Here is a 24480-nt window from a genome sequence, read left to right as displayed (position 1 = left end):
CTGGGGCCCACCTGGGTGCCCGTCACAGCAAGGGGAACCCAGCTCACCTCCTGGGGATGATGCCATTTTCCAAGCTTGTGGTCTGGCTCCGAAGCCAGCGGCGCTGGTAGCTGCTGGAGGAGGAGGTGGAGGAGCTTGGAGATGGGAATGGTGTGATCAGAAGGCTGCTCAGGGAGGCTGCAAGAAGAAGATTGGAAAGTGAGAGCTGAACTCAAGGAGCCTGTGAGAACCTACACAAAAGGCACAGGTCCAGGAACCTAACTGCTCAGGTTCTACAGGCCACACCCAGGGGGGAGACCAGCCTCCCCTCTGTATGCGAGAAAACATCCCACAAAATGGGAAACAAGTCAAAAGGAAGAGAGACCACAGACAGAGCCTTGCATCCATGACCAGACCTCACTTACAAACGCAAACAATTATTACTCATCCACTCAAGAGTGCAAACTGCAGATTTCTGATACAGTGTTCCACAGAACTATTGCTGTTGCTGCTGGGTAACCAGTGCCCGACACAGCGTTCACTCACACACATTAACCTCTCTTGACCGCTTCGTCACTCTATATTCAGAGGTGAAAGCCAGGCAGAAAGGTAGTTCCTCCACACAGCACTGCTGCATCCTGCACCCCCAGCCCCAAATACATAGCATCTGCCCCTGGCCCCCGGCCTGCGGCCATTCCCTCGCTGTGAAAGAGGATTATGTGCATGTGCCATGTGCTCAGTGGTGTCCAACTCTTTATAACCTCACGAACTGGGGTCCATCAGGCTCCTCTGCCCATGGAATGTTCTAAGCAAGAATACTGGAGTGGGTTGCCATTTCCTCCTCCAGGGGATTTTTGCAATCCAAGGCTTGAACCCAGGTCTCTTGCATCTCCTGCATTGGCCAGGTGGATTCTTTACCACTAGCGCCACCTGGGAAGTCGTGTGAAAGTGGAATAACTAGTCCTAAATGTTTCTTCCGCTTGGACTACTTATTTGCCTCGAGCCTCTCTGCTTCTTCCTGTTATGTAATATCAGTGCCTCCCTAAGTAGCAGCAACATACAACCTGACTGGTCCCCCTCAGGGCAGGCAAAAGGGCTTCTCTCAAATCTCGGCTGCTGGGTGGAGCTCTGTGGGTTTGGAACGCTGGAGGAGGCAGACTTTTTCTCCTTTTACCTCCCCAAGTTACTGGGTCAGGTAGAGAAGGGAATGGAATGTGACAGGCAGCCAGTCGACATTTTCAGACACAGGTACTGACTTCACTAAGCATAGTATACCATGCTCATGGACACCGCTGGAAGGCAGCTTCTCCACATGAGCTATCATGTTCTTATTTCTACTTTTACAGGCAGATGGAAATAGGCTGAGTCCCCAGCATGAGTTCTGAAATCCTGCAAGGGTTGCCTGGCTGCGCATCCAGCATCTGCAATGTGCCAGGCACTGTGCAGCACATGGTGGCCCCACATGGAGCTGACGGCTGCAAGACCAGAGAACCCCCAGCCACAAGGGTGAGGAGCTAACAATCTAGGCTTCCTTGTCCACAGCAGAGGTGCTGTGAGCATCCATGAGATGCTCTTCTTCTGATCTAGTCAAAATGCACAGGAAAGGTAGAGCTTATTCATCTGTGGATCCCTTGTATCCAGGATGTGCCTGGGACACAACGGACAGTTAACAAAGGCTTGCTGAACGTATGGCACTTCTGCACTGAAGGGCTGCCAGGTGAGGCTGGCCTGGTTTCAGCCTTGAGGCTGGACTTATACCTCCAAAATGAAATCCCCATTTCAAGCATTAGTGAGTGGGTAACTCTACTGAGAATTTTGAAGGGAGATAGAGTTTTTCCTCAAAGTCACAGAATACTACTTAATTAAAAAAATCCTACTTAGACTTGTCTGCCCCACCCCCAAGTTCTCAAAATCCTCTATAAGATCCAGAAGATCCTCGTTCCCTATTCCCAAATCTCAGAGTCCCTGGTCTTATGCTGAGCACATCAGCTTCTTCTTGGCAGATGGAGGACACCATTGAGATGCAGCACTTGTATTATAAATACTTGCCCCCACCCTGTCACAAAAGCAGGATGGGATGAGCTGAGGACCGCTTTCTTCTGGAAGTCATGCTCACGCTGTGTGCTCAGTTGTGCTGACTCTCTGTGACCCCATGGAGCCCCTAAGGCTCCTCTGTCCACGGGATTCTCCAGGCAGGAACACTGGAGTGGGTTGCCATACCCTCCTCCATGGATGTTCCTGTCCCAAGAATCAAACCCAAGTTGCCTGCGTCTCCTGCATTAGCAGGCAGATTCTTTATGACTGCACCACCTGGGAAACCCTCTGGAAGTCCTACAGCTGCGTGATTCTTCTGTTACATAGAGGAGGAGTAAGACCCAGGCTCTTCTTCAAATCCCAGCTCTGTGGCTCACTGGCTGGGACACCTGGGTGGTTCACTTAACCTGTCAGCTTTCTCATCCATAAAACGGGAGCAGTAAGGGACCACACCTCAGTATGTTTTGTGAGAGCTGCAACCTGCTGGTGGGTTATGAATTATTTAGCAGATCAAACCTCGTGTTTTAAAAAAGAAGCAAGAATGAAAATAGAGTAGAGGGCAGTGCTAACACTAATTTATGACACTTGTTTGTCATATATAAAGATGTTTGTTACTGGATCATGATGTGAAATGCATTAGCGTGGGCGGCAGACAAAAGAGAGCTTTAAAAACCACTGACCTATTTCACACAGTTCCTGTGAGGATTAAACAAATCAATACACGTAAAACACTCAGCCCAGTGCCCATACAGTAAATGTTACCTACTCACTCTCTGACAATTCTTGGAAAAGGTAGGCCAGGTAAGACATTTCAGAGAACTACTAAAAGGTCATTAATTCTGAATAGTTAATTGTGAAAAGAACTGAGAACTTGTAATAGAGACATGAAAAAGAAAGGCAAAAAATTAAAATAATAAAAACCAAGGAGGATGTTCCCTTTATTCATACTATAGAATGCTGAATAATAATTTTGATGAAAACATAAGCTAAAGAGCTGGCTGATCGTTCTCCAACATTTCCTGAAAAATATTTTGGGGCCTTCCCTGGTGATCCAATGGCTAAGACTCTGTGCTCCCAAATGCAGAGGGCCCAGATTCAATCCCTGGTCAGGGAGCTAGATTCCACAACTAAGAGCTAGATAGCCACAACTAAGAGTTCACATGCTGCCACTCAAGATTCCATGTGCCACAACTTAAAAAAAAAAAAATCTCAAGTACCACAATTACCAACACAGCCAAATAAATATTTTTTAAATGCATTTTGACATCACATAGTAAGATTTTTATGCAAAAATTCTGTAGTGTATGTAGTCAATCATGCGTGCATGCTGTGTTGTTTCAGTCATATCTGACTCTTTGCGACCCCATGGACTGTAGCCCACCAGGCTCCTCTGTCCATGGGATTCTCCAGGCAAGAATACTGGAGTGGGTTGCCATGCCCTCTTCCAGGGGATCTTTCCAACCGAAGGATCAAACTGGCATCTCCTGGGTCTCCTGCATCGGCAGGTGGAGTCTTTACCACTAGTGCCACCTGGGAAGCCCGTAGTCAATCATACACTTTAGCAAATGATACAGCTACAACTCTCAGACACAAGAACAAGCCTCCTTCTGCCTTGTAACCTATTGTCATTTTCATGAGAAAAGGATGGATTCTATCCCCATTTAGTGAGCGTGGCTATGGGCTGGGCCATGGTCTGCAAGGGAGTGCAGCCTGGATGCTGCTGGGGCGCTGGCCCCATCCCCAGGACTGCGTGGGCTTCCCCGGCTGGTTCACTCACTTCACTGCAGGCCTGGCATCTCCAGGACACCAAAGAGCTTCTGCACAGGGGTTCCATGGGGTAGGTCCCAGCCCACACCATGCTTCCTGTCAGCTCCACAAGCCGGGTAGAGAAATTCTCCAGTTGGTGCCTCAGTTGTAAAACGTGCGACTTTCAGTTAAATTATTCACAGCCTTGGCTTCAGCTTTAAAAGTGCTATGTCTAACACTTCTTAATATTTTTAGTATCACTCTTTTTAGAATACTTTTATAATTAGCACAAATGTTAATGCACACAGACTGCAAAGATTTCTGGAGTTTTGCACATGAATAAGAAAACAATTTATGCTTGCATCCTGGCCCTCCTGACAGAGGTGGGCTCTTCAACAAGTGTCTATTTATTCCTACAGAAATTAGCAGTAAGAAAAAAGAATACATCTATAGGCTTAAAAATGTCAACAGCTGGCTCTTCTTGACCTGTGTTGTTCAAGATAAGCATTCAGCTTTCTCTGGCAATACATGTGCTATTTGGAGAGCTTACTGTATTGATACTCTGACAAAATCTGGATTTTGACAACGCCCTGAAACTCTTAAACCCATTTGCTCAACTTTGACTGAGCACCTACTAAGTGCCTGGCACCACCTGGGCCTGGGGCAGAAAGTTACAGCACAGAGACGTTTTAACAAGCTCTGTCCTTAACAAGCCTGTATGCGTGGAATAAATAAACAAGACGATATCAGACAGTGTTAAGTTCACATGATTTTCTTTAAGCAACCAGGACAAAGGTTTATTCTCCAGTCAGTGGTCGGAGAACACCATTGTGAAAATGGTACATTTCAACTAAAACTAAAATCCAGCAAGAGCCAGTCATGGAAAGCGCACATCAGATGTTCCCCAGGAAAACAACTAGATCATCTGAGTGTGTCTCTTTAAAAAAATATGTATGTACTCCTCCCCGTATATATGGGGAACATGTAGAATGGCAATTCACTCCAGTATTCTTGCCTGGAGAAACCCATGGACATAGGAGCCTGGCAGGCTCCAGTCCATGGGGTCAAAAAGAGTCAGACACGACTGAGTGACTAACACTTTCACACTTTTATTTGGATGGTGGAAGTGATGATGGTGGTGGTGATGGTGATGATGGTAGTGATGGTTGTGGTAATGGTAATGGTGGTGATGGTGATGATGGTGGTGGTGGTGGTGGTGGTGGTGGTAATGGTAGTGGAGATGATGGCAGTGGTGGTGATGGTGATGGTGGTGGTGGTGGTAATGGTAGTGGTGGTGGTGGTGATGGTGGCAGTGGTGGTGATGGTGGTGATGATGGTGGTGGTGGTGGTGGTTGTGGTAATGGTAGTGGAGATGATGGCAGTGGTGATGATGGTGATGATGGTGATGGTGGTGGTTGTGGTAATGGTAGTGGAGATGATGGCAGTGGTGGTGATAGTGATGATAGTGATGGTGGTGGTGGTGGTAATGGTAGTGGTGGTGGTGGTGATGCTGGTGGTGGTGGTGGTGATGGTGGTGGTGGTGGTGGTTGTGGTAATCGTAGTGGAGATGATGGCAGTGGTGATGGTGGTGGTGGTGGTAATGGTAGTGGTGGTGGTGGTGATGGTGGTGGTGGTGATGGTGATGATGGTGGTGGTGGTGGTGGTTGTGGTAATTGTAGTGGAGATGATGGCAGTGGTGATGGTGGTGGTGGTGGTAATGGTAGTGGTGGTGGTGATGGTGGTGATGGTGATGATGGTGGTGGTGGTGGTGGTTGTGGTAATCGTAGTGGAGATGATGGCAGTGGTGATGGTGGTGGTGGTGGTAATGGTAGTGGTGGTGGTGGTGATGGTGATGATGGTGGTGGTGGTGGTGGTTGTGGTAATCGTAGTGGAGATGATGGCAGTGGTGATGGTGGTGGTGGTGGTAATGGTAGTGGTGGTGGTGGTGATGGTGGTGGTGGTGATGGTGATGATGGTGGTGGTGGTGGTGGTGGTGGTAATCGTAGTGGAGATGATGGCAGTGGTGATGGTGGTGGTGGTGGTAATGGTAGTGGTGGTGGTGGTGATGGTGGTGGTGGTGATGGTGGTGGTAATGGTAGTGGTGGTGGTGGTGATGGTGGTGGTGGTGATGGTGATGGTGGTGGTGGTGGTGGTGGTTGTGGTAATCGTAGTGGAGATGATGGCAGTGGTGATGGTGGTGGTGGTGGTAATGGTAGTGGTGGTGGTGGTAATGGTGGTGGTGGTGATGGTGATGATGGTGGTGGTGGTGGTGGTTGTGATAATCGTAGTGGAGATGATGGCAGTGGTGATGATGGTGATGATGGTGATGGTGGTGGTGGTGGTAATGGTAGTGGTGGTGGTGGTGATGGTGGCAGTGGTGGTGATGGTGGTGATGATGGTGGTGGTAGTGGTGGTTGTGGTAATGGTAGTGGAGATGATGGCAGTGGTGATGATGGTGATGATGGTGATGGTGGTGGTTGTGGTAATGGTAGTGGTGGTGGTGGTGATGATGGTGGTGGTGGTTATGGTGATGGCGGAAGTGTGGCTCTGAGCACGAACCCTTTCTCTCAGTTTGATACAGAGGGTACTACATCTAAAACAGTACATGACAACAGCTTTTGTTGACTGTAACACTAATGGTACTTCTCTTAAGAGTTTCTGCTTATTAAACACTTGAAAAATATAAAGTTCTTTAAAGTTCAGCAGTTGTGTTTCTAATCACAGAAGAGTTGAAGCACTTAAAAGGTCAATGATTGTCTGATAGGAAGATGTCTTTTTTAATAAACCAAACAAGTTAATTGGCAAATCAAATTCTGATTAACACATTTTAGCTCCCAAACCACAGAATTACTTTAAGACTACATAGGGTCCTCAAAAGCACCACAGGTAACTTTTCAGTTTTAATAAAATTTCTTTAAAACCCCCTGAATAAAAAGACAATGTTCTTCCCATCAGGATTTCAAAATATACCAATTTTTAAAAATAGTCTTCAGGGGACTTCCCTAGTAGTCCAGAGGTTAAGTCCCCATGCTCCCATTGCAGGGAACATGGATGTCATCCCTGGTCAGGGATCTAAATTCCCATATGCTACACAGTGTGGCTGAAAAAAGCAAGAAAAAGAAAAGAAAAGTAGACTTCATTTTTAGAGAAGCTTCAGGTTCACCACAAAATGGGAGTGGAAGGTGCAGAGGTTCCCTACGTACCCGCTGCTCCTCTCATGCACAGCCTTCCCCAAGAGCAGCATCCCCACCAGAGGGCACGTCTGTTATGACTGACCACCCAGAGTCCATAGCTTCACGGGGGTTCACTCCTGGGTACACATTCCATGCCATCTGGACAAATAATGACACGCGCCCACCACTACAGCACCACACAGCATAGCTTCACTGTCCTCCCCCCATCTACCCCCACCCAAGCCCTGACAACCACCGTCCCTTTACTGTCTCCATGGCTCTGTCATTTCCGCGACGTCACACGGGGATTCTCACACAGCACACCATCACATCAGCCTTTCCCGACTGCCTTCTTTCACTTGGTCATGAGCTTTTAGGTTTGCCGCTGTCCTTTCATGGCTTCATAGCTCACTTCTCTTTAGCATGAAAAATATTCGACCAAAAATACCTTACATTTTAATCCCTCATCTAGGATATAAATTCTAGCCTAGCCCTGGTGAACTACTCACTCTATATTTATACGCCAAGTTATTTAACTTTCCCACGTCTTTTTTAGCCATAGTCTGAACTCTAAGAACGAAATCTACAAAGGATTTTGGAAGGCATAAACATTCTCTTGGTCCTTTGCTCTTCCACACAAATAAAAGTGATTTTGCCCAACTTCACAAGGGATTTTAATTGAAATTACACTGAATTTACATATTTATTTGTGGAACTCAATCTCTCTTTCTCTCCAGATAATATATATGAATTCTTCTAACAACGATTTTAAAATTTCTCCCTGACAGTATCACACATCTTTTCTCAGAAATATTCTTAGATCTCTTGTAGTTTTGGCTGCAGTGTGCATTACTTGTTGATTCTAATTTTTCTTAAACAGGTATAGATGAATACAAGTCTAGAAAGGAAAGACCTAATGTGAAAGAACTGACAGATTTGTGAAGAGAAATGTCTATTCTTGGAGCACGCCAAGGGTCTGGCCTGAAATACAAGAAGCACAATGAACTGAAGAACCTGAGCTTCATCCAAGCTGCAGTATAGATGGTCAAGCCCAAATCAGCGCTATTCTTCCAAGCCCTCCTCTTAACCTCAACTGTGCCAAGCTGGCCCAACTGTGAAAACCAGCTGAATGAGTGAGTTCTCCAACAACAGAGGGCCCTCCTGGAGTTGAAACCCAGACGGCGCTTTGCGTTCCCAGGGCACACTGCACAAGGAGCATATGGTCAGAGTTCAGACCGGCCCCTCCTGTGACATCGGCCTGCAGGGGGCGCACAGACCCCTGGTGACTTTCTGCCAGGGAACTGCACCCAGTCCTCTCAGACTCCTCATACCAGATCAGGCTCCTCTCTATGGAGGATGATTTAAAAAGGAAAAAAAAAAAAAGAGGCTTTTTTCCCTTCCGGTGTGACGTGTGATGTTCAGAGTTTGGGGCAGCCGTCAGAAAGCCAGTTCATCATGAGGATGAGCTGGTGTCGGCTGTGATCTCGGAGCTTCTGCTGCCTGGCATGTGCAGCTGCAGATATTCCCCAGGTTCCCAAGGTGTCGGCCTCGGGAACCTTAGATGTGAGTGGACATCTGTGAGACTGAAGGTCAGAGGAGCTGCCCACGAGCACTGCACTCCAGTGTACAAAGGCACTTCCCAAGGAGGGCAGGTTAAGCTCTCAGACGCTGGTGTGTGTGGCCTGCAGTGAATCCGTCACCTAAATGCAGGGCAGGCAGGGGAGCCCGGTATCTCGCTGTCGGAGGGTGGCGTGCAGATAAGCCAGGTGGGGAGGGTGGGATGGTCCCTGTGCTCATGAATAATGAGCTCTCATGGGCAGCAGAGAAACCAGCACCAACTCACATTTAACTAAACACAGGTACAGGCACAGACAACAGTATGTACAGAGCCACGGATACACACGGAACACAAAGCAACAAAGATCAAAGATCCCGAGTGCCGCAACTAACTGCTGGCACAGCCAAAAAAATATTTTTCAAAAATGACTTTTTACCTCTGTGATCCTTCTTCCTAAAACCCAGAACCCCAGACTAGTCACGTGAGAAACATCAAACAAATTCTAACAACTGGCATTCTACACAATACCTGACCGCTAGTTCTTGAAACCATCAAGGTCACCAAAACAAAGTCTGAGAAACTGTCAGAGTGGAGTGGAGCCAAGTGGACATGACAACTATTAATAAACACGCCACCTTATTAGCCAAGATGTTACTAACAGGGAGGCTTGTGCAAGGTACATTGATGCTCCCTATCATCTCAACTGCTCTGCAAATCTACAACTGTTCTAAAAAATAAAAATCTATTTAACAATATTTTTCCCATCTCTCAACTAGTAAGACAGGAAGTTACAAATTAAGGGAAAAAGAAAAAAAAAATTGTCATTAATTTTCCACGTCTTCTCCTGCCGATTGAGGTCAAACAGTGGGAGTCCCCGCTCTGCTTCAGGATGCGCACGTGGTCCCACATGGTGTGGGTGACGAGGAGTAGAGGCCTGGGAAGCAAATGAGGCCTCAGTGGAGGGAGACCTGTCCTGGGAGCATCCGATGACTTCGAAGCGGCTCCCAGAAGGAAGGAAAGCAGAAGGTCCCTCCGGCCCCACGTCTGGCATCCCCTCAACAGGAGGCTGGGAGCCTCAAAGGAGAGGTGCCTGGTTCACAAGCTGAGTCACCAGGGCAGTCAGAGTTCACGTTTGCACCAGGTTCACATCTGCCTCCTCCTCCTCCTGAGAAAATGCCCAGATGCAGCTGCTATGGACCTTTCACTTCAATGCACATTCAGCCCCTCAACATTCCTGCTTCTCTGAGGCCAAAAAAGACTCATCTAAGGAGTGATTTAGAGTCAGAGGACTACCAAACCTAGGGGGATTCTGAGGTGCGCAACGTGAACCTTCACACCAAACACGATAAACCGACAAGCTACCCAGGAACACCCGAACTTCCGCCCAAGGTGCCAACTTTCTGTTGGCACCAGCTCCCCCAGTCTCTCTATAGTCTTTTCTGGAACAAGAGGGAGCAGAAACAGACACATAAGAGAAAGTTGCAGTGGGAACCCCGTGACCTCAGGGCTCAGAGCGGGACTCGGTCAAATACTGGTCATGTTTGGGCAAAGAGTGTTCACTACACAAAGCTGTGCACGCATACGTGCTAAGTAGCTTCAGTTGTGTCCAACTCTTTGGGACCCTATGGACTGTGCAAGCTCCTCTGTCCATGGGATTCTCCAGGCAAGAATACTGCAGCGGGTTGCCATGCCCTCCTCCAGGGAATCTTCCTGACCAGGGATTGAACCTGTGTCATTTACATCTCCTGCATTGGCAGGTGGGTTCTTTACCACTAGTGCCACCTGGGTGTTCACCACATAAAGACAAATACACCAAATTCTATGAGCTGCTAAGGCAGCAACTGGGATGGAGCATGGCCTTGCTTCTACTGTGGTTCCCGCTTCTTTTTGCCTGGAGACTCAACCAAGACAGAGCCAGCCCCAGCCAGGCCTGACTGGAGAGGCTCCAGGGGCTGGACTCTGGGACACCAAGACCATCACACCGCACACTCTCAGCCTCCAGTGGCTGCTGGACGGATGTGACTCAAAGACCCTCCTGCAGGGTGGATGGCTGACTGTGCCCCGTATGGATGCAGATCATCCCAAGCCCCGTGGAACACAAAGTCAGATGATCCTCTTACCACTCCACAAGCGGCGTATCCCAGGTTTTACGTTTATGTAAAAACTGCTACAAATGAAAGCAACACAGGTCTAAATAATGGCAGTTACACCTCTGACCAAGTTTACCTAAGATGGGATCAGGGAACCCAAAGTGAATCAACTCACTGAAACCAATCATACACGGAATGTTGTGTACTTTTCATCACGTGACATATATTAACCAAACAAGTGGACTCACAAATTCCATCTCACCTGGCAGTGAACTTGGAAGCAGAGCGATCCCGAGCAGGGTGAAGGGCTCGGCACCACACGGAAGGGACCGGAGGGAAACAGAAATGACTTAAGGCAGCAAGTCCAGCCCAGGCTCAGCACAATGAGCGCCAACCGGCCACAGTAGGTGCCCTGAGTCTGCTGTGGGCACAGCCCACACACCCCTGAACCCTCCAATTCCACATCATTCACACACCACCTTTCTTTCACTGCAAGGAATCTATATCTCTGATCTGAACCACAAATCAAAATCAACAGCAGTATCAGGTATAAGAGCAGCAACCAAGAGATCTTAAAAGCAGTCTCGGCAAAGTTTAAGGCTTTGAGATAGGCTGCGACCCGGGACCCTCTGCTGTAGTGCGTGGGCCTGGACAAATGTCTCAATGGATACAAAGAAATTAGAAGGGGCTAAAAATAACTGCCTGCATGTGCAGTTGGGGCAAGTTATGGACAAAAGACACAAAAAGACCAAAAAATCTAACTGCAACTTTTGAAGATCCAGGAACAAAAGCAGAGTGTCGGGAGTAAAGCAGGGTACTGTGCATGCCCTCTGCACATACCGCCACCTAAGGGGTGGGCAGACCACCTAAACCACCCCTCCAGCCTGATCCCTGGGTGCACTCCTACCCTCACCCCGTGTAAGGAGCCAGCTCAGCTCACTCCTCTCTCCTCTCCAGGAGCAAGCTAGGGCACCTGTTACTTGTTCTCGCTACCCTCTGCTGCAGCAGGGGCCCAATAAAGCCTTGTCTGAATTCTGTGTCTGGTCTCTTATCAATTTCTACTGATTAAGGAGGCCAAGAACCCTGGTCAGTAACAGCCTGACACAAGGAGAAAAGGCACCAGAGATAAAATCTAGAGCAGTATGTCTGCAGGACAGAAGGAGTGAAAGGGTAGCAGGCAGCCCTGCCACGGTCACAGTCAGAGTGACACCCACAGACACTGGCCCTCCCCTGATCTGATCCTCAGCACTCAGCAAGCAGGGACCACTGGCTCAGAGAGGCGTCTCTCTTTTTAGAGGGACATTTCTCAGTATGCCTTCACTGCCAGGGCTCATCCTGGTGCACATCATGCCTGAACACTGCCCCTGAAGGCCCAGAGCTCAGAGTGCTCACCCCACGGGCGACGCCAAACAGGAGGAGAAGCACACGTACCTGACCGGGCAATGCCGCTGTCCCTGTCTTCATTCTGTCCTCTGCTCGGCATATCAACCGGGGTGCTGTGTGCTGTGGGAGGCAAGGAAACCTGGTCACCCGGCCATTCAAATCAACCGTGCTCGTTTTACGATGGCTAGTGAGGACCGGCGTGAGCGTACACAGCGAGGAACGAGAAAGCAGAATTCAGTGCAGCAAAGACGGAGATGGGGGAGGAAGAGGAGGAGGGAAGAAGGAGAGGGGGAAGAGGAGAGTAGTGGGGAGGAGAGGGGGAAGAGGAGAGTAGGGGGGAGGAGAGGGGGAAGAGGAGAGTAGGGGGGAGGAGGGCAGGAGGAGAAAGGGTGAGGAAGAGAGAAGGGAAGAGGAGAGGGGAGGTGGGGGGTCGGGGGGAGCAGAAGAAAAGGGGAGGAAAAGAGAGGAGAGGAGGAGAGTCGGGGGGAGGAGAGGGAGGAGGAGGGGAGAGGAGGAGAGAGGAGCAGGGGGAGGAGGCAGGATCAGGTGCCTGTCCCTACTGCAGCACAGAGACTTTTCTGATACTCACCTCTAACTGAATCATAAACTATGTGGGCATTTGATACAATGAACCGCATCCTGCAGTAGATACTTTGAGGCATTTTCCTCATTAGTAGATTTTAAATAGTATTTAAGTATTTTCACTATATTAGAATGTATTTCAAAATATTAAGAAACTTCAAAATGTTTTCTAATCAGTTTTAGTAACAACTATAGGCAAGCTAGAGAACTACGTGAAAACCAGTTCATAAATTTGAAAAATGTTTCTCTGTTTTATAACCCATTCTCTTGGTAGATAGAAAACACATATTTATTTTCAATTATTTTTTCCTCCACTTCTTTTCCATACATACCTAGATTCAGAAGTATTGTAGACTTGCTTAGAAAACACTCTATTTTATACATAGTATCAGTAGTAAAATAGATAACTAATGAGAACCTACTGTATACACTAGGAACTCTACTCAGCGCTCTGTGGTGACTTAAACGGGAAGGGAGTCCAGAAAAGAGGTGATATATGTACACGTAAAGCTGCTTCACTTTGCTGGACAGTAAAAACGAGCACTACATTGTAAAGCAACAATACTCCAAAAAAATTTAACAAAAAAAGAAAACCCTGTAAAGGATTACAGACTTCTAGGAATGCTTCAGATCGGTCTTAACTGTTTCCTTATTGAGCTAGAAGGTAGCTGACACGTGGCCACAGTTAGCTTTACAGTGCACAAGGTTGCCTGCTTCAGTGTTATATTTGCCAGCTCTTTTGTGAAGAACGTTTATTGTTACAATTTTAAGGACAGTGTATAAACAAACATGTTCTCCTCACTCTGAAGTAGGTAGGAGAGTGTCTGTCAGTTAACTAGGGTGCCAAGCATATTCTGGGCTACAAAGAAAAATGGAATGAAGCATACCATTTGCCATAAACACAACCTTTAAAGTTAGCAGTGAAGACTTCCACACTTGTTAATCATGCCCGCCTACAGCAGATAGCAGACAGCCTCAGCTAGAAGACCAGGCTCTGCTCAGAGTGTACCCACCCAGAGAGACGGAGACAATCACACCTGTAAAGAAGCTGGAAAATGCGTTTGAGCTACTTAAGTGCCAGAGAGAGAGAGAAAGTGAGTGAGGCTGGCCTTCCATGCTGTTGTTAGAGTGACTTTTGAAGAGACTGTGCAGCTAAGGATGCAGGTGAAAAATGGACTAAAGATGCCACAGTAAAGAGAGACAGTTCACAGCAGCAGAAGAGGCCAAGGAAGATCAGAAGATATTATCCTCTTAGAAATACGAAGGGCTCATTTTGGATCAAAATCAGCTTACACTGGGGTATTAACGGAGACTTTTACAATAGGGGTTCATGGGTGGAAGTTTCAGAACATGGGGAACTTGGCAGCATTTGGAGCTAATTATCTCAAGAGCCCCTTGGATTTCTAGAGAGGTGCCAAACAGGATTTGTTTCCAAGAACCTGCCCAGGATTTATTAATGTGTGCAGGTCACACCGTGCTCAGCATTCCACACAAACCTGCAAAGAAAGAGGCACTGCGGCTGAGCCGGAGAGGTCCTCCCTCGGCCGCCCCTGGGGGCAGCTTGCCGCCGCATCCCTGCAGCGCACCTGCGGCGGAGACAACACAGGGGGCGGACAAGGTACACACAGAAATAAACACAGATTAAAGATACTGCCAGAACAAAACAACACCGCAAACTCAAAAGAAAGCAAAACGCACACCCGCAGCAGGGGGGGCCCAGAAAGCAAGACCCGTCTATGCGGAGGAGTTTACCTAGGTTACTTCCAGTCCGACAGGGACCCAGGTTATTCTGATTTGTGTTCAGTTTCCCCAGGTTAGGATCTTGGTTGATGTATTCAAAGCTGTCTTGCAAGCTATGTCCAGAAGGAGATGGAAGGGAGAGACAGGAGAGAAACATCAAGAGATGAATACAGCTGCTTGCTAACAGACTCTCAGGTACAAGACAATCCACCAGTTGGTCAGATTTTTCTTTGTAAATTAATAAAGTCTCACATCTACTAGAGGGAATTAATCTTCAGGGGAATTTGTTAGAAGACAAGAAAGGTTCTGGGAGGTAGTTCAACCTATAAAACTAAATGACACATTCCAAACATTTACAATCCAAATATACAATTTCACATTATATAACAGGGAATAAGAAACTCTAAAATCTTGTTTTGGTGATTAAGACCAAGGCTAATGCTATTTATTTCAAGGGTAATTTTACATAAACCTTCAAAATGAAGTTCATTTTAACTCTTAGTTAACATCCATGAGAAATTCGGAAGCCTTTTTCAGGAGGACCATACAATGGAAATTATGATTTTTACAGGAGTCTGATTCCACAACTTTTAAAAAGTTAGAATTACTCATAAATAAACATGTGAGAGGGCTTCCCTGGTGGCTCAGATGGTAAAGAATCTGTCTGCAATGCAAAAGACCCAGGATCTATCCCTGAGTTGGGAAGATACCCTGGAGAAGGGAATGACAACCCACTCCAGTATTCCTGCCTGGAGAATTCTATGGACAAATGAGCCTAATGGGCTACAATCCTTGGGGTCATAAAGACTCAGATATGACTGAGTGACTAACACAACAACATATGTGTGACAGAAGCAGATTTTAATAAACTATTGTATTTACTAAGAAGTGAAATAAAAAAGATTTTGAAGATAATATAACATAATGAGGCAAAAGTCATTTTTACTTAAACCTGAGCTCAATATTTTATTGGAGTCAGTATAATAAATATTCAGGTAGTAGCAAAGATCTGAAAAAGAATATCTCACAAAAAAAGAAACATTAATTCCTATGCTTAAGTCCTGATAATCCAGTCTTAAAATGCTCAAAAATATAAATTCTTTACTGGACTGAAAAGTAAGCAGAGTTTCTCAAAAGCATCCAAATTTGCAGAGGAACATACTTTTAATTTCTGAAGACTGTAAAAAAAAAATAAATACAGCCTTTATCTGACCCCAAAGAATACCCCTTTAATTTATAAAAAACATTTCTTTCAAACTTACCCAAGTATAACAAATGTTTTTTCATTCAAAAAAAAAAGAAGGATATAAAATATTTCTGCTTGGAAAATTCAAAATACATGAACAAATGTGCCAAGTAAGAGTTAAGTTAGATGCTGAAATATTCTTAGTCTACATAGAAGAGCAAAATTAAGAGTTGGGGGAGGAACTCAGAAGCAAAAATCAAAACACTGCCTGACCCGAGTCCCCACCAACCGTGGAGGTGGCACAGATGGCTCAGACAGTGAGTACAGACAACCTTCCCTGCCATTTAGGGGCCTCTCAGCCTGGCAAGCTCACCCTTTGCCTCATCCCTTTAGAAATAAATAAATAAGGAAACTAACAAACAAGGCTTTAAGATTTTTTTTTTTTTTAATGTGGGCCCTTTTTAAAGTCTTTATTGAATTTGTTACAACACTGCTTTTGCACAATGTTTTTGTTTTTTTGGCCATGAGGCATGTGGGGTCCCAGCTGCCTGACCAGGGATTGAACCTGCATGCCCTGTATTGGAGGCAAAATCTCAACCACTGGACCACCAGGGAAAAGTCCCAATAAGACTTAAAGATAAAATAATATCGGGGATACCATAGCTCATTACTGTGGCCCCTCCTTTTTTCCCCTTCACATTTCATTTTGCAGGAAATGAAAACTTGGTGTCTGTCAGTAGGAACAAGTAACAGGTAGAGACCCCAAATCTATGTATAGACAGATCTGTTTTCAAGGCCAACTGATAAGGTCCAGGGCCTTTTCACACTCACTGTGTACTGGACAACAGCCACCTTGAAAACCCTGTGTTAATGTGGACTTGTCCTAATTCTCATCTCAAAAAAGAGTCACAAGGAGTGACTCCATCCAGAAACAGCCACTTGGAACAGTGGGGAGTGAGGGACACCCCAGAAGCAGCGACTTGCAACAGTGGGGTGGGGGGACACCCCACACTTACTTGTTTGTACTCCCACAGAAACTGCCCATCCTGGCCGAGAAGACTTTACTAACCATCAGCTGCGGAGGAGAACTGCAGGAACAGACAAAAGAACAGAGTAGGGAGAGATGTTTTGTCTGCTTGCTTTTATTTCTACTTTTTCTGAAGCTTTTATTCATTTCTGTATTTTATTTGACAAAGAATGAGACATGTATTTTTCAAATCCCTCTATCAATAGGGTGCCAAGATTTCTTTTTTCTAATTTTATCATTTTAAAATCCCAAGGATGTTAAAACCCCAGAAGAGAAACGGACACATTTCTGGGGGCCGTTTTCCTTGGGAGCAAGTATTTCAGATGAACAAACTTCGCTTAGCCGGAATCTTTCAAAGTAGAAGTTTGTTTTCTCTCAGGTTACATTTCTCATCTGCCACATGGCACAGGAAGAACAGACAGAAGGTTGGACATGCAGGATCAGAAAAGGCTTTCTTTCATAAATCATGTAGCTTGTGCCTCAAGCAAGCTAAATTCTGTTCTGACATGCAGACAACGGACATATTCTTTAATGGAGTTGCATTTTGTTTTTTGCAGAAGCTTTATTCTAGACACCATTCCCTGGAAACAAAAATAAACTTGGCATTCATTCAATGACTTTTTAAAAAATAAGAAAAAAATGTACCTCAGTAAAAGGAAAAAGTCATGACTAAAATTTTAATCTCAAAATGGAAAATTGATGAGATTTTGAAAGACTTAAAATATCTGAATAATTCTGACAGAAAGTGTTGCTACTATTAACCTGGCAGAAGACCTTGGTATGCATTTTTCACTTACAGTACTTAGTTAAAGCTTAGGATTTTGTTATGCTAAGCTGATTCAAGGTCAGAGCTATGTAGGAAACGTCTATTTTAACTGTTAAAGATGCATAAACAATATCAAGTGCTAACAATATCAGATGACAGTCTAGTGTTTAACTATGTAAATTTTTTTTAAGCACGTTTGAATTAAGAGTCAACATCCCCATGCTATGTTTCACACGTGGTGGCGGTGCCAGAACTCACCGTATATAGTGAATCTTCAGGGTGGAGCCTTGGTAGCTCATGGCGACTGAGCCGAACATCATCTCCCCGAGCATGTTGACATCAGAGGCGGGCCGTGTGTACTATCCGACGTGAAAGGAACCACCACAGCATCATGCACAGTGTGACAGAGAATAATGTTCAGCTTGTTGGTAATTAGACCTGTTTCTCAAAGCAGCATCTGATAGCTTTACAACCTTAGTGATTGTAAAATGGTGATTGCCTACTTTTTCCCCCAAATAATCACTAATGTTCATGATTTCTTCTTTACACATGATATCTTCACACAGGACCCAAGCATTTTACTGAAGCTCATTTTTAATCTTTTTTATGAGACACAAAGGTTTTCCTCATCTCCATTTACAAAGGCTAAGTAGAAAGATTAGGTGATGGAATAGACAGGGTGACTGCTCTCTTGCTACTAAGAACACATCCTGGAAAGAAACACAGTCCAGGGTTATCCAACCAAAATTAACGCTGCTGAACAAAATGACCCTTTGGGGCAGGTGAGGTCCAAGAGATGATAGACAGTCTGATCCCCCTAAAGTTTTACAAAAAATATTTTTAAAATATCTGAACCCTTACCTCTGACCAGTCTTTCACGTCCCTTTTGCCAGCATGGAGGGTGGACAGCACTGCCTCCCCCCACAACTATTCACACAGCTCTAGTGATGGCCTCACCTTCTGTGAAATCCAGTGGGCACTTCCCAGTTTGTTTTATTAAATGTCTCACAGTACCTGATGTGCTAATGGCTCTCCTTCTTAAATATCTGCTTTCCCGACTCATCCCCTGGACAGAACTGTTCCTTAGAGGGCCCCCTATCACTGCCCACGTCCATAACCAATGCTGCGATTCTGGTTCTTCCCGACATGTGGGAACCCCCACACCCTCATCTCTGGACCCCGACTTGCCTGAGGCTCTGGAAGGCAGCAGCCAAATGCCTTTACTCACATGGCACAAAATCTATATATTGTGAAATATGATGGTATGTGAGTGGATGCATTTGAATAAAAGATGCTCAGCTCCTACTGTAAATGTGGATGTGAGTGTCAACCAAACCAGGAGCACCAACATGGCCTGACCAAAACCAAACCACGACCTCCCGTGACTCGGGCCACCAGCTAGATTCTTGGCTGCTTCGCTTTCTACTCAAGCAAAAACGTGGCATCACCCTTAAAGCTCCCTTCTTTTAACTCAAAATCCACACACATACACATATATATTCACACACAGAAGGACACACACATACACCTTACACATATTTGCACAGAAGGAAAGAGAAACAGAAATGAATCCATCTAATTTAATAGGCTCCTACCAACCCCTTCTCTCTACACGCAGACAGAACTGACAGGCTTTCACGTTCTTCATTAATAACTTCAACCCACCACCTCCATTTCTTAATCTGCTTTCTCTTGAAGCTCAAGGTCCACATGTGAACTGTGATTCTCAACTCACTGCTAATTTACTCTGTGCTGTTGTAACCACACACACACACACTGCTCTGAGACCTGGGATTCTGTCGAACATGGGTGGACACGTGCAACCATCCTGGCTGTGAAGAGAACAACGTTCTATATGCCTGTGGCTGCTGGTACCTTCCCTGGATTTGCTGTTCTAGCAACATGGTAGAAAAACTCACATGACTAGAAAAACAAAAATAAAAACTGACATATTCTCCACAAGTAGTACCTTTCTGCAAGTCATATTTATGAAACAACTTCCCTTATGCCTGGTTGGCCAATATCCTGCAATAACCCTTATCCTCTGCTTACACACACACACACACACACACACACACACACACACACACACCCAACATAAAAATGCTACCAAACCTCTATTCTTCACACTCAACTTAGGTCTTGCCTTTCCATCTATAAGAAGCTTTCTTCCTTCTACTGGCAAGAGCAATTTTCTTAGGATGTCCACCCGCATCCCCAGACTCCTCAGAACTCTTCTGACAAAACTAGAAAACACGTGCATTAGCCTGGTTCTGACAACCAAACAAGCAAAACAGGAGGGGTCACCTCCTCTGCAATTCCTTCCTCATTTGGTCTGTGTTACCCTGGATGCCCCCTGCTCCACTTTTCTCTAGTTTTTATGGAGAGAGAAAAGCCAAAGTGTGAGTACAGCACCGACCTAGAACACCTGAGACACATTCTTGGATCTGCAGTCTCCTATTGCACCATGATCCCCAAGGGGAAATGACAGTAAGTGACTTCAGCCCTCGGGCTATTGCGCTCGCAGGGGCGGCTTTACCTGGTACTTGGGAAGCTGCTCCTTGGCATGTGGTAAAGATCCCCCTGAAGGGCCATGAGCAGCAGGGCCACCTCCTAGGCAGCTTTTGGCTGGCACTTTCGCAGGGAGGTCCTCCATTCTCTGAGTGAAGAGGGAAAGGCAGTGTGAACACACCACCAGCAAATGTACCAGGCTCCCCATACATGCTCGCTGGGGAGCCCTTACTTAAACTGCTCTGCAACTAAAGAGTAGCCCCTACATGTCGCAACCAGAGAAAAGCCTGCATAGCATCAAAGACCCAGCACAGCCAAAAATATAATAAATAAAATTATTTTTAAAAAACCATTCTCTTTGTTTTATTATTATCATTATTTTTTTTGGAGGTATGGTGCAGCTTGAGGGATCTGAGTTCCCCAACCAAGGACTGAACCCGGGCCCTTGCCATGAAAGCGCTGAGTCCTAACCACTGGACCACCAGGGGATTTCTTAAGAATATTCTCTTTAAATAATGCAGCTGTTATTGACGTTTCAATTCATACTTGAAAATCATTGATGAGACCTGACCTCTGTTTTGATTATTAGAGGATTTTGGAGTACTTTGTAGAGTCATAGACTAGAACACTGATGAGGATACAGTCCTTGACTCAAATTTAAATTTTCACCAGGCAAAAGGAATTAGGAAGGCAGAAGATTCATTTGGAAAGTCCGGGCATATGCTTTCATGACACACCCTCCTGCACTGCTTCAGAGAAAGTCATGCGGTCGGGCTTGTGAAAGATGAAGACAGAGCACTGAACAGGGGCTCCTATGACACCCAGCACGTGATGCACCCAGCCTCCAGAGGTCAGGGCTCGCAGGGCATGAGCTACACACATTTCCTACATGGAGTCCAGAGCTGGTTTCTATGACAGTGACACAGAGGAATAAAGATACACCTGTACTAACATTTCCCATCCTCCTGTGCCAAGACACACTCCCCGCTCCAGACACAGCCTGCCCCCTCTGTGAAGCGTGGTTTCTATCCTCAGTCTTATCTGCTTTTTGTGTGCAGCTCTGCTTGGACAACCATGAATGCAATTGCAGCTTATCTAATCTGCAATGTGACAGTCACACTGGTGGTCGAATGCAAATGCCTGCAGTCATGTGCCTGCTGCCAACTGCTGACGCTTGGTGCCTGCCGGTGGGGGGAAGGCTGAAGATGGGGAGAGGCGGAAGGGGAACAGGAAGCATGTGTCCCCAGTGGTCACGGGCAGGGCTGGAGGCCCAGGATGTGGGGTCCTCCCGAGCATATGCACACCCTCAGTGGTCTCTTCGGGTCTGCCCACTGCTTCACGCCGCTGAAGCCAGGAACGTGGTCCTGCAGCGACACATGACCCACACCCGTCTTGCACCACCAGGCCCTCCGGCAGAGCCATCCACGGGTAGTGACGGCACCCAGTCCAGTGAGCAGAGCTCAGACCGGACTTATTCAGTAGCCTCAGACAGTTTCCAAGCCTACCCGGGCCCAGCTGCCTCTGTAATTATTAATAAATGAGCACTTTCTAGGACACTTCTGTTGCACACCCCAGGGTCATCACTGCCCCTACAGACACGATTCTGGTTCCTTTTGCCAACCAGTGAGATTTTTTTCCCTCTACCTGTTACCACCATCAAGAGCCCAGGTGACAGAGTATGGATGTGCAAATATACCATCTGTGCAATGCCTTCAGGGAAATAGGAAATGATGCGGGAAATCAGGAGGAAACCGCATGCTGTCACCAAACAAAGGGCCAAGTACCAGCTCACCTAAACTTAGATACGAATCTACCATGAAAGCCTCAGGGAATCATCTGAGAGACTTCTCATCCCCCAGTTCCCCACTTACCTAACACGCCTGACAACTACTGTAATGATTAGCTACCTGGCCAACTTCCACGTGAGAGCACCATGGGATCTGCCCAGCTAATCTGCCTTTAACCATACACTTCCTTCCTGTAGAAATGACCTTATTGGAAGCAGGAAGAGATCTCAGCCCTGAAGAGACAGAGACTCTGACATAAACTATTCAGGTATTTAGCTGCACAGTCTCCAAAGCACCAGGATTCAGTCAATACAAGTAGCAGGTTACTGAACATGAAAAGAAGGAACAGGAGAAGATTTAATTTGTAGACATCTGGATAACTGCTGAAAGGTGACAAGTCAGAAGAACACTGGACAGCCATCCTGAAGACTCACAGGGAGGACCAGACTCTGCTCCCATCAGGCACGTTGCTCTACATTTCCCATTCTGGCTCCAAGGGATCAAGGGCTACTCTGCCCTCATTTTTACCACACCCAGATGCCCCATACCTCATACCCCCACCATCACCACCTCCACCATTACCACCAACCTCACCATCATCATTACCAGTACCATCTTCCCCATGACCACCATCACCATCATCACCACCATCACCACTACCACCACGACCAACCCCACCATCATGACCACCACCATCCCCACCACGACAGCTATCTCCACCATCACCAGCATCACCATCTCCACCATCACCACACCACCATTACCACTACCACCATCACCACCATCACTCCATCATTACATCTTCACCACCACCACCACCACCACCATCTCCACCATCATCATCTCTATCATCATTACCATCTCCACCATCACCACCACCATCACCATCATCACCTCCATCACCACTACCACCACTCTGCCCTCCACTAAAAAAAGAAAATAAATAAACTTCCTTGGTCAAGCAGGCTTGAGACATAGGCCCTTTTGTAGACGCAAGCCCTTTTGCTAGTACCCTGTAACCCTGTGGCGAGGAAAGCTCTCTACTTCTTTTATCCTAGTGCTAGGTATCACCTCTTACTGTCTATGGTAAATACCAGACCTTCTCTTCAGGCAAACGCTTCATGAATTTTAGAGTTCTTAGCTTTCTCATTATACAGCACATATTTGGCATGAAAAACCTATTGGATTGTGACTCACTTGCAAATTCACTTCTGTAACATCTATAGTAGCTGCTTAGCATCTGCATGATGACTGGCTAACGGTCTCACCTGTGTGTATTAATAAGTACTCAACTGGGGTGGTCGAGGAACCTTGGCCCCTGTTTCTTCTGAGTCACTAACGAGGCTGTATGACTCAGCCCAGCGAGCAGCTGCTGGACTGACCAGAGACGGTTAAAGCCCAGAAGCAAAAGAGGAAGCAAACCCACGTTTCCTACCTGAGCTGCCACCTCCTCCGCCGTGTGGACAGCTTTAGAATCAAACAGGACTTGTCTGCCTCTCCTGTCACAGTCCTGGGAAACGATCAGGCGAATCTCGTTCAGGTCCAGCTCTGAGCATGACCAACTGCGAATTAACAAGAGGGAAAGGAGCAGTGTGAGCGGCAACACTCAGGACGGTCATGGGAAGACGAGTCTCCCAGCCTGCATGCACATGCACACAGAAGATACCAGCTTCCGAGACCTCGCAGACTGGGGGCACACAGACCTGGCTGCAGGCTCTGACAGCCAATGCCCGTGACCAAGGCTGGGAGGGCTGCCGAGATAATACATCACTGGAGAGAAAGAGTCTCCTTCCAAAGCAACTCTGGGCGCTTCCCTGGTGGTCCAGTAGATAAGAATCTGTCTGCCAGTGCAGGAGACACAGGTTCGATCCCTAGTCCTGGGAGATTCCACATGTCTTAAGGGCAACTAAGCCCGTGCGCCACACCTACTGACCTCAGTGCTGCGCACCTCCTGAAGCCTGAACGCCCTAGAGTCCATGCTCTGAAACAAGAAGCCACTGCAAGAAGAAACCCGTGCACCGCAACTAGATCCAGCACAAACAAAAATACACACATAAAATTTTTTAAAAAAGCAAACTCTGCTCAAAGACGGCAGGCAGGAGTGGCACAGGTGTGTGGAGACAGCTGAACCAGATGCCTGGGTTCTGGGGGGTGGCACGGCCGAGGTAGGAGGGCCTGGATTGTTCGCACCTCTGCACCATCAGGGGGGAATCTGGAAGCAGTCAGGAGAGCCCTCGGTCTTCCTCTCCCACCCACCCAGTCTCAGGCCAGACCAAGAGGAATTACATCACCTGGAACTTAGTCTTTTCTTTTGCCGTGGCTGGTTCTGACATGGAAGTTTGGAAAACTGAGTGCATTGTTGTGCGGAAGCTGAATTGCTGACAATGACAACCAGCCATAAAGGGAGCGTGTTTTTTCCTAAGCAAACCAAAAGCCACTGAGACAAAACTGCTCCAAACACAGGTTCGTTCTTCAGCCACAAGTGAAATCAGAACTCAAAGACTAAGAAAGGGCACTGCTTTGGGCTGTTCAGTTACAAGTCTGTTAACCCGTTTGTTCAACACAGATCTGGGCACCTGCAGCCACTGTGCTCGGAGCCAGAGGTTGGGCGCCTGGTTAACTAAGCAGGGGTGATCGCTGCCCTCAGGGAGGACACGGTTCAGTGAGGAATACCGGGCGAGTCGTCATCTGTAAATGTGTAACTACAGATCGTCCAAGTGCAAGACAGAAAAGGATGTGATAACACTCATATTTTCAGGTTTAAGTGGTGGGGGAGGGGAAGGGACGTCCCTAGGATTTAAAGAAGACAGAGCTAGAGAGGCAGGTGGGAGACAGCAGGCCAGCTCATCTCAGAGGACAGCGAGTGGCCAAGGCCAACAGGTCCCTAAATTCAGTCTACACTTTCGAGAGGTTGGTCC

The 24480-nt window shown here is 46.7% G+C and overlaps 1 protein-coding gene across 8 annotated transcripts in view; it reads right to left on the bottom strand.

The window, feature by feature from the left end:
* Nucleotides 1-24480, bottom strand: part of FNIP2 (folliculin interacting protein 2) — a 125533-nt gene that overhangs the window by 42680 nt on the left and 58373 nt on the right. For 3 of the 8 annotated variants that reach the window (XM_061142262.1, XM_061142264.1, XM_061142261.1), the window contains exons 2-9: nt 22998-23124; nt 19804-19923; nt 17523-17623; nt 16488-16559; nt 14298-14398; nt 14042-14131; nt 12012-12083; nt 48-177 (exon numbers count right to left, since the gene is read on the bottom strand). In XM_061142262.1, the coding sequence (XP_060998245.1) occupies nt 48-177; nt 12012-12083; nt 14042-14131; nt 14298-14398; nt 16488-16559; nt 17523-17623; nt 19804-19923; nt 22998-23124 (813 nt within the window). The remainder of the gene's footprint in view (nt 1-47; nt 178-12011; nt 12084-14041; nt 14132-14297; nt 14399-16487; nt 16560-17522; nt 17624-19803; nt 19924-22997; nt 23125-24480) is intronic. The other 5 variants (XM_061142266.1, XM_061142263.1, XM_061142265.1 and 2 more) reach the window with 4 other exon arrangements.

Source organism: Dama dama, chromosome 5, assembly GCF_033118175.1.
Source record: "Dama dama isolate Ldn47 chromosome 5, ASM3311817v1, whole genome shotgun sequence".
Lineage (NCBI taxonomy): Eukaryota > Metazoa > Chordata > Mammalia > Artiodactyla > Cervidae > Dama > Dama dama.
This window is presented reverse-complemented; position numbering and strand designations above follow the sequence as displayed.